The 10785-nt window shown below is 39.4% G+C and overlaps 1 protein-coding gene across 1 annotated transcript in view; it reads right to left on the bottom strand.

Moving 5' to 3' along the window:
* Positions 1-339: 339 nt before the first annotated feature.
* Positions 340-10785, bottom strand: part of DLGAP2 (DLG associated protein 2) — a 109931-nt gene continuing 99485 nt past the window's right edge. Inside the window, exons 8-10 of the mRNA XM_067544896.1 lie at positions 7758-7849; positions 2783-2935; positions 340-558 (exon numbers count right to left, since the gene is read on the bottom strand). Coding sequence (XP_067400997.1) covers positions 340-558; positions 2783-2935; positions 7758-7849 — 464 coding nt within the window. The remainder of the gene's footprint in view (positions 559-2782; positions 2936-7757; positions 7850-10785) is intronic.

The raw sequence follows: 10785 nt of genomic DNA, 5'->3' as shown, positions 1-10785 counted from the left end.
CACACAATTTATAAAAATATAAATAACAAAAAAAGTAAGCTGGGTTCCATCTCAAGAGGTGTTTCTTGTTGTCCTCTGAGAACATATTGGATAAGTCAGGTCTCATCAAGCCCTATCCATTGTAGCTGATTGTAAGTCAGACAATAAATACAAAAAGAAGTAGTTCTTGCAATGAGCTCAGCAAATTCTGAGGAAATCAAAAGCATTCCACTGTGCTTATGGCACAAAGAACACAACAGCAAGGGCATATTCAGTGGAGAGAATGAGACAAAAATTACCAGGTAAGTGACAAACTGTACAAGCATTTGTTTTAAAAAAGGACACTGCAGCATTCTGTCTTTAAAGCCGGGTTTGGGCTTCTGGGATATATATCTCAATGCTGTCTGCCCGCTCTGTGGCTGAATTCTGCCGAAAGGAGGCTGCTCTTTTAGCAGCCATTAGCCGTCTTCTGGCTTCTTGACGTTGTCTGTCAGGTAGGTCGAGAGACTTTTCTCTCGTTACAGGGAATTTTCCTTTTGGGGGCTTCTTTGGTACTGGAGGAGGAACCTTCCTTTCTTCCTACAATGGTTATTAAAAATTGAAAGGTGGGTTAAATGTGAAAGGCACCATGTCAATAAAACAAAAACATTAGAGAAATGTGAATTGAAAAAATGCTCATTACACAGCTAATAAATATGCTCAATTTATATTCTGAGATTAGCTAATTAATGTATAACATTCATCACCATCAGTTCTGGGGTTCCAGCTGAAAACCGACTATTGCAGAATCCAGCGCAAATTCCGATGGATTGCATTACAATAGCACAGTATAAAGGGTATATCTCCATTTCCTCTCATTGCAGGTATTATACACATGCATGCTGCAAACCTCACATTGTGTTAATTTTATTCTACCTGGCACATCATTATATCTATCACATTCAGAAACACAGGCTGGCTTTCAGGTAAGAACTCAGTGTGTCTGGATGTTCTGGTCGAGTGAAAAGATGTCTAAGATTAGCAGGACAGGATTTTTAATTAAATTAATCATACTGAGTTTAGCTGAGTATGAGATAATAACTGTGCACACATATCTATTGGTTTAGTCTCCGCTCTGAAATGCAAAAACAAACCAGACAAATGTAAATATAGGGCTAGTTGTTCCATACATCAGCCTAGACTACCTTAAGAAAATCATATTGAGAAATTATTAGAATATAAAGTGTGTCTTAATACATGCTTGTATAATACTTGTCATAGCTCAATTCTGCAGCTATTAAACCTGATGTTTTGAAAAATGAAATGCAGATTTTACTTCAAAATTTGGATCTCCCATTTAGCCTCATTTTCCTAATGGGACTGTGAACTGGAAGCTTTGGATGATATGTAATCTTCACAATGTAGTGATAACATGCATCAGTGGCACTCTTATCGTGATACAACTTTCTGCCATTAGTACATGTTAATACTACAAAAATTATCACTACAGTAGTTCACTATTCACACAGGACACATTGGTTGGCTGTTAATTTAATCCACTGCAAGATCTACACAATAAAGATCTCTTATGGGGCATGTATTGTCTAGGTCTTTTTACTGCAAGTGATCTGCTCAACCTAATATAGTAAAATGCACTTGTCATTGGTTAGATTTTACAGTATTTGGAACCTAGTTCTAAAATGTCCTTATTGCAGAGTCCTGAGCAGGGACAGGACTTTTCTTCCTGAAAGCCTGGATACTTTTTTTTTATTTGCTATTTTCAGCTGGAAGCATTACAACCTCATGCCCTTTCTTCCACCTTCTCTCTCTATACTAGTTTTTAGTTCCCTCTTTAAACAATCACCAATGCTGTCATCCCCATCATCAAGTAATCATCTTTTACTTCTACCCTACCATCAGCAAAAGGGAAACTCCATACCCACCAGCCACCTAGCCAAGAAACCCGAGAGGAGAAGCAGGCAGTTATATCGAATGCCTTCAGATGGGAAAAGCACATCAGCTTCTGACCAGGCACCTCCTATCTCATTCCAAAACCAAACAAGTATTCAGTTGGGGCCAGCTACACTGACTCAGATCTAAAAACATCCTCCCCATTTGTACAATATTGTAATCAGCAGGGATAGAGCCAAGAAGGGGGGCCTGGGTTAGGAAGAAAGCAGGTATAACAGCAACATTTTCACTGGTCCTGTGGCAAAATGGCAATCTGTGCTGCTACAACTGTGAAGAAGGAGAGGCTGTAGGAATGTGGTGTCTGAGAGCACAAGCATGCAACCTCTATCCACACAACTTTCACAGGCCAATCCACGGTCCTGGAGTGGGGATGATGCAAACCCCAGAGACCCAGAAATCTTGGGGAATGAGATTTCTCCATTAGGAAGGAAGTAGAGGATATAGTCCCCAGATATTAACTGCTCACAGTGTGACAGCATGTTGGACTTTACTTCAGTTGCATTTTCAGGCTCTCTTTTCAATCTGAATGAACCGGAGCATCTTTCAATTCCAATCTTCTCCTAGTTGTTTGTTATCAGAATTCAAATGGCCAAAGGACAGTGGCTAGGCAGAGGGCTGGTAGGAATAATTGATACCTATTTCATTTATATCTTACAATTTAAACCAAAAATGTGTGAAGAAAGTAAAAAATAAACCTCAACGCCCTAATTTGGGACAGTGTTATCTGTTAATGAGGCAATGGAAAATAGTCATTTCCTCTTTTCAGGTTTGAACTTTCTGGAACTGAATGTAACACCAGAAGGCCATATCACTACAATCTAAAAGGAAATTTTATTGTCTATAGTCTGCTTACCTTCCTTTCAGGTGATTCTATTAGTTTCCATTCATTGAGTTTCAGCTGGTGCAGTTCATCAAACTTCATGCTGACATCTTCAATTGAAAGCTGCAGTAAGTCCCAGAATCCTGCTAGGTCCTGGGAAGTTGGCCTTGGCATGGCACTGGGGTCCTGACACATGCACAAAAGAGAAAATATAAATAGACTGGAACTCATTGAACAACATTTTTGAAGCACCTTTGTATATAGTTGGAAATGCATGGTGCCGATTTCTATTGCTACAGTGGTACACAGTGAGGCTGGGAACTGTGCCTAAAATACGTGCCTCCCACACAACCCCAGAATCTCTGAGTTATATGTTATATACAGGTTCTTGTAGTTTGTGCAGATTCTTGTGCAGAGCTGACCTGCATTTTTAAACTGTAGTAAGCTGTCAGACCGACTATGTTTGCTGATCATTACAGAGGGAGGAGAACATGGAAAACCAATTTTTTTATTCTTCTCAGTCTAAAATCTCTGTGATTTTACATTGCATTAGTGATATCTGAGTAGAAGACAAAATTAATCCTGTTATGAATTTATTGCCAGCTCATGCTTAGTTTTGCTATTACATTGTCTCGGGTTTTAGGGTTTATGTACGGCACAAATATCTTATCTGAGACACTTTAAAAGTTCTGTCACTCCCAAAAGGGCTGGGCAAGCTCTTCCCTCAAGATATTATGATTAGGTAGTTTCTATGCCAAGTTCAGGCAAGACAAGTTAATGGACAGCCAATAATAGTGGCAATGAGTTGGCCTGGAGATCCTTCATGTGATTATGAATCCAATTTGGTACTAAAGGGGAATTACATAAGAAAAGCTATTATGGGGACATAACCCTTTGCTGTGGAGGCATTTTCTTGAGAGTGCTATTGCAGGTAGGGACCAGCTGGATGACTTTAAAGAGAAATGGCCTAGGTGGTAAAGATCTCTGTGAAGACAGCAGTAAGGAAGCTTTCCTTCTAGGCCACAGAGCAGCAGTGGATACTATTTACAACCACCACAGTAGACCTTAGCCTGCAAGAGCCTCCACACATACTGTACTCCTGACTGTGGGGAGTCAATGGCTGGTGAATCTGCATGGAAGCAGATCCACTGCCTCTACTCCTGCCCCTAAATCCTGCGTAAGGGATGGTCCACAGAGCTGTACTGTATCCTGCACAGGAATGCTCATTCCATAGACAGCCCCTCATTAGTTATTGTACAGTTACAGGCAGAATAAACACATTGGGATTGTGTGTGGCACTCTCCACACCTGATAAGGAGGGGGAAGGACATCCCTGTTAGTGAGTGGGTCTCTGATTAGTTCACTTGAAAGCCCTCCTTTCCCCGCTAAAGGAAGTATCTTTTTTGTATGGGTGCTCAGTGGATTCAATGGAAACTCCCTGTGGGGAAAGATGATGTTTAGATGGACGAGGCCGTTGTTTACTGTTCTCTTAAAATGTTTAATTCAAAATTTGTGGATCTTATATTCCAACATATAAGCCTATGCCCAAGTAAGTTACATATACCAGATCCTGAACTAGTGTAAACTGGTGCAACTCCACTCATTTTAAGATATGGGTCCCCTATATGCAGTCCACCAGGTGAGTCTTGTGGCAATGTACGACATTTAATATAGCTTGTATTTGACCTGTTCTTCCTCCATTACAATATAGTCCTCTCAATTTGTCTTGTCATTTTCCCAGTTTACTTTAAAAGACACATAAGAAGATTGCTGCTGTAAGCTACTTATTCTGAATTGCCATTCCCTTCTAAATTGAAAGCAGTGGCTCTTCTGTATCTTTGTACACAAAGCTCCACACATATCTATTTTGATATAGTATATTTTCCAATGTAGCTACTGTTGACTGGAACTTGCTTTGTATTCTCTGGACCACTAGGGGGCTGCCTCCCACCGCTAATGTGTATAAATCAATAATATACATTATTTTCGACTGGTAACCCTAGCCAAAAGGACTAATATTAAACATCTAAGCTTGGCAAAGCCTGTTTTAAGTTTGAATTTATTCAGCAACTTCTCATTTGTTTGTATCTAATTTTGAATTCAGACTTTGCTTCTAAAACTAGATTAATTATGACTGCTGCCTTTTTCCTGCAGGGAGCAAAGAGCTAACAAAAAGGGCCTTGACAATACTTATGTATTGGCCTGCAACCATGCCACCCTTGAGCTGTGATCTCATTAGATCTCACAAGCTAAGCAGGATCAGTGCTGAAATAGAACATGGATGAGGAAACATCAAAAAACAGTTGGGGCTTACAAACCGTGGTGCAGGTGATTCACTAGGGAGCAGTAATGAACCAACAGTGCTCTTCCTAGTTGTTAATGGGGGCCCTGTGCTGCTGGAAAAACAAGGCCAGATTCTCACCTGATGTAAGTCACAGTAGCTCCTTTGAAATTGATGTAGATGTGTGGATTTATACCATTTAAGAGTCTTTTGTGAGAGAGACATATAACGAAGAGCTTGATCATTTATGCTACTCAAAGATTTCATAGCACTTCTCAAAAGTCTTGGGATGATGGTTCATTGTCTTCGTTAAATTACATTTTGGGTAATTACATTCTGTCTTCCTAAATCCTCACTGTAGTTTCAATTGGGATAAGGTGGAATCCCCCACTTCCTGTCCTAAATATTTATTTAGTCTTACTGTGTGCTGTGGAAAGCTGCTGTATTTTACTCCAGTAAGAGGTGATTGCATTTCAGTGGTGGATGTAATGATAACTGACCTGTATATGGCTAAGTTCCCATTGACTTCAGTGGGGTGGGATTGGGACCATAAAGAATATCTACTGACTCCAATGGTATACTGTAATGCATGCTGCAGAATGAATGTTGGGTTCATCTACACAATTAGACCATGGCAAATTGGGGAGTGAATCTACCCCACTCTAGCTTACTGCAGTCTAACAGTCCACAATTTTTTGTGCAACTTACTGAGGTGTATTAGTTCATTAATGCGCTTTGAGCTAGAACATTCCTATTTCATAGAGGACTAGATCAAAACGCTTTAACGAATGGTTGATGCACACTAGCAGGGTGCACATGGACTGTTACACCATGGCAGGCTAGTTAAGGATAGATTCATATTCTAGCTTGCTGTGGTTTCATTGTCTTGTAGAGTTAGTTTATCAACATAGCAGACAGCCATACTTTGTTGGAGGTTTATCAATCAAAAGGGGAAGAGAGAAAAAAATTCACAGCATATCTTCAAACATCATGTCATAAAAGTCCTAGATTTTATCATATATTTTCCTATTGTTTTTCCAGTAAGGAATTGCTAATCATTCCACACAGCCAATGTATATGCTGGACAGGCAGTCCTTTTTCATCTTATTAAAATAATGCTCTTGGCTACAGCTGCTGCAGAGACCCACTTAGAGATAAATGAAGTGGGATGAAGGCTAGGATTTCCTAATCCAAGAATGCATAGTTTTAGCCAATCAGATAATGGAAAGAAACTTATAGATATCAGTAAGACTTTTGTAAACATCAGTCAAGATTTCCTTCACCAGCAGACAAAAAGGAAGCCTGTAACATATCATAATATCTCAGATATGGTTCCTAATACTGGCCTGACTCAGTCATCCAGTAATATAATTTAAAATAATATTTTTGAAGCAGATAATTGGAAGCTTTCCTAATGCAAACTGTATAGATTCATGGAAGAGTAGGACTGGAAGGGACCTCAATAGGTCATCAAGTTCAGTCCTCTGCACTCGAGGCAGTACTACATAATAACTAGACCATTCCTGACAGGTATTTGTCTAACCTGTTCTTACCATTTTTTATCAGATATCACTAACTGAAAGTAAGACACTATTACATGACTTTCTCAGTAACATTTTGGATACAATTTTCAAATCCTGGATGTTTAATTTTGTGGATGGACAAGCACCAAATGTGCATCTGCAGTGTGAATGTCCTGTCATGACTATAAAGGTTATTCAGTAAATATTAATGAGTGATGGATTTCATATAGACAGTCACATAGGTCATGTCTTTCGTTACATATGCTACAGAATTTAGCACTTTTTAAACAGAAGGAGAGAGGAAACAAAAGGTAAAGATTATATTCAATGTTGATAGAGAACCTGAGGAAATAGGAAATGTTTTATCACAAACTGTACTTCACTAGAAGAATTATGTTCTTGTATAAATTAATATCTTGTATCCACAGTTTTCATATCACTTATAGCAGTTGGCACATTATATTAATGAAAATAACATTTAGAATTGAATTAGACTCCTGTGGACTTCCAAAACAATCACTTCCCCAGATAATGTACTATCACTCCTCTAGCCCTACAACTTCTTGTGTATAATTGGCTAGGCAAAAATGGGGCCCAATGCTACTTGACTTTGCAGGATCAGACCTGTATGCATGTAGTTGTATAATTGAAACTCAAGTCATTCTGTTCTCTTTGTTCTGCAACTTTAAATCTTAAAACTTTAAAAAACTTTAAACTTTAAATCTAGGGCAGTCGTCCCCTCCCATTACACAGGCCTCTGCCATTCTCAACTTAGATACAGAATGTTACAAAATGAAGTCACTGTCTTCACAGTGAGTTTATATTTGTTCTCTGTTTATTTATTTTCTTTAATCTGAAATAAAAGTTGCCTGAAATTACAAGTTTATTCTGTGGGAAACATAACAGGCTCCATGCTGTATTTTTATGGCCAGACTCAGTTTAAGAAGAAAAACAGACTTGTAGGACAAATATGGGCCATGGAAACCCTCCAAATGAAACTTCAGGATTTCTACAACTTTATGCAGCTGCAGTAACTAGATGTTAAATGTGGCTCTGAACTGGGATGTTAAAACCAATTTTTTGTGGACCACTATTGTTTTCAACTTGCTTAAACTATCCAATAATATATATGCAATGTATGTAGCTGTGTCGGTCCCAGGATATTAGAGGGAATAGAGAAAGGTGGGTAGGAATATTGACTTACCAGATTCTGTTGACAAAGCCAATAAAACTGCTGGAATTTCTGAGACATGAGGAGCTGAGCACTTCCAACAGCACTTCGGATCTTACCTAGAACTGAACAAGTGGAAAAGTTTTTTCAATCAGTGTCTTTGAAGCCAAGTTAATGCAGAACTATAATTAGATACAAAAAGTGTTGAGCTGAACTCCTATTATTTCAGAATATTAGTAACTATTTTGGTATGTTTTAGAGACTGTGTAGACAAACTACTTCTGAGGGAGCTGCAGTTATCTGGAGGCTCTGAGGCTGGATAAGCATTATGCCCAACCTCCCTAGTCCCATGGCAATAATAATTAATAATTGGAAATAATGCAGGGAAAGGCTAATTTATGAAAAGAGGGAAAGCCTAACACTGTCTCCACTTCCTAGGAAATCAAAGATTTGAGAAACGACTTGCTGAGTCTGGTACTCAAAATTTATTTTTAAGGGAAACCTTGATTTACACAGCCAATGACAAAAACAAAACAAGTGTCATCATCCTGAAGTTATTTTAGCAAATACTTTAGTTCCTATCCAGCAAAGCACTTAAGTATGCACTTAACTTTAAGTACTTCAGCAGGCCCATGAAAGTCAATGAGACCAGTGGATTGTCACAAGCAGTGTTCTAAATTGTTTTTCAACTCCACAGCCCATCAGTTTTTCTAACTTTATCTCACAAGCATCATCAGGCACAACTAACAACAAGGAGCTCAATCCAAAAATATCTTTACTCTACGGTCTCCATTGAGGAACACGATTTATCATCAACTCCCATTAGGCTTGGGATCAGGCCCTAAAAGCATACTGTAGGCAGCAGGTCTTTGTTAACTTGGCCTGGCTTATTAAATGCATTAACCTTCTAGTAGCTAATTAAAGCAATACATCTTTCTAAAACAAATTCTCTATAAAATATTAAGTGCTACTTTATGTGTTAATATCTTAATATAAAATAATTATGAATCAAGAACAACATTGTATTATTCTTCCTTAAAACACTGTTTTATTCTAAAAAGAGAATTTGTAAAATGGCATAGTGGACTTCTCTATTAATCATCTTTGAATGATTTTAAGACCAAATTTGATCAGTTCATAGGTAATAAAAAGATGATGCCTGCCTTGGATCTCAGAATCAAAATGCGTTCAGGTTTGGTAAAATCCAATCCCCACTGGAGTTTTGCCATTGAATTCAGGGGAGCCAGGATTTCAGCCTCTAGCTGAGAAATCACAAATGATAAAGATCTTTCTCTCAGAAGTGCACTAACAATTCTGTGGATGATGTCCTGACACTTAATAGAACTCAGCTCACATTATCATAGCTGTTTTGGCTGTGCATTGTTAACAAAGGTAAAATATATGTAAAGTCCTCCTAACACAAGATCCTCAGAGGAACCTGGGCCTTCTTACCTCCCTGGATCTTCCTGGGATAATGCAAGTAAATGCTGACCCATACTTAGGACTATGCATAAAGGCCCCTATTTAACAGGGCACCTAAGCATACATGCTTAACTTTAAGATGTGTTTAAATCCTGTTCATTTCAACGTTCACAGGATTGCTGGTTCCATTAAGGGGAGTTTAGGCTGCCCCTGATGAGCCAATTTAATAAGCTCATCTGGCAATGACTACCATGATGTGACTGTTAAACAATTCTATAAACTGTAGGCCCAGGTCGAGGCTTTTTACCAGGAGTTGGATGCCCAAATCCAAGAAATGAGGTTGAAATATTTCCAGGGTTTGGAAGGGCTGACCGCACAGAAGGAATGGACCAGGCAAATAGAAGCAGATCTTGAAAGTGCAAAGCAGACATGGGGGAGTGAATGTATAAGGCAGACCAATGAGATTAAGATGTCTCTACCTGGCAAAAGAAACACTTTGCATACCCTGAAGAAAATAACAGAACTGCAAGTCAGCATGAAAAGCTGCTCAGGATAGTCAAACCCATTGGACAGAAAGTCATTTAAGCCAGCCAATAAATTGGCAGGCCCAGGAGTCCAACTGCAGATGACTCAGGGATTACTGCAGGAATACATGGGCCAGACACTGAGTCTCAGTACCAAGGTGGAACAGATGGAGGACGAGAAGAAGCAATTAAAGGAGCAGATATGTGAAGGAGCCAAGCTAAACAAAAACCTTGAGAAAAAGGTCTTCAACTTAAAAGACAGAAAGAAAGAACTAGAATATCTGCTTGCTTTGCCAACAACAGCGGTAAGAGGAAATATACTGAAACAGAAGTATGGGAACAGGAGACAGCGACCCTCTGCTTGAGCAGAGCAATGGAGGAAGGCCTGAAACAGAAGCTGGAGTTACAGAATGTCAAATGTACCTTAGAACAGCAAGTTACCAAGTTGGGTAAGGAACTGGAGACTGACTTGTCAGTGTCAGGAAGTGGTCATTGAGGCAGTTGTACTATACACCCTGGAAGAAGCAGTTGTGTTGTGGGGGAAACTGGCCCAATGCTGTGTAGGAGTGCAGGAGCTGAAGCCTCTGTAGAATCATGCAGTAAGTTGGTGAGCACAGAAATGGCAGCTTGTGTTGATACAAGGAAGTTGACTGACATGCCAGACTTCCAGAAAAGCTCTCCAAGAGTAACTGTCAACAGCTTGGCAAAGGATTGAGTGTTTCACTGCACGAACACTAAGATCCCATGCACAACAGAAGCTGCAATAACGGCAGTAGCCCTCTTAGCTACACAGCAGACATCTGCAGTAATGGACTAGAGTGAGCTGGAAGAGAAGGCTGCTACTACTGATAGAAACCTGGCTGAAATCCTGGAATTTCACATGTAGATGACTCAGTACTGGTGGGAGCTGGATGAGATAGGCTTTTTCCATGAAAAAATCATAGCATAAGCAGTAGAGTGGGAGCAGTAGCTGGATCACCTCAAAGTTGAAAAAAAGACTGGGGAATAGCAGTGTTTGCTGATGCAAAAGGAGCTGACTAAGGTCCATCTGGAATTGAAGTTCCACTTGGCTAAAGATAGAGAACTGAAATCATGCGAGGTGAGCCCACTGCAAC

Source organism: Emydura macquarii, unplaced genomic scaffold, assembly GCF_026122565.2.
Source record: "Emydura macquarii macquarii isolate MOO-44397 ecotype Brisbane River unplaced genomic scaffold, CSIRO-AGI_Emac_v2 contig_1027, whole genome shotgun sequence".
NCBI lineage: Eukaryota > Metazoa > Chordata > Testudines > Chelidae > Emydura > Emydura macquarii.
This window is presented reverse-complemented; position numbering and strand designations above follow the sequence as displayed.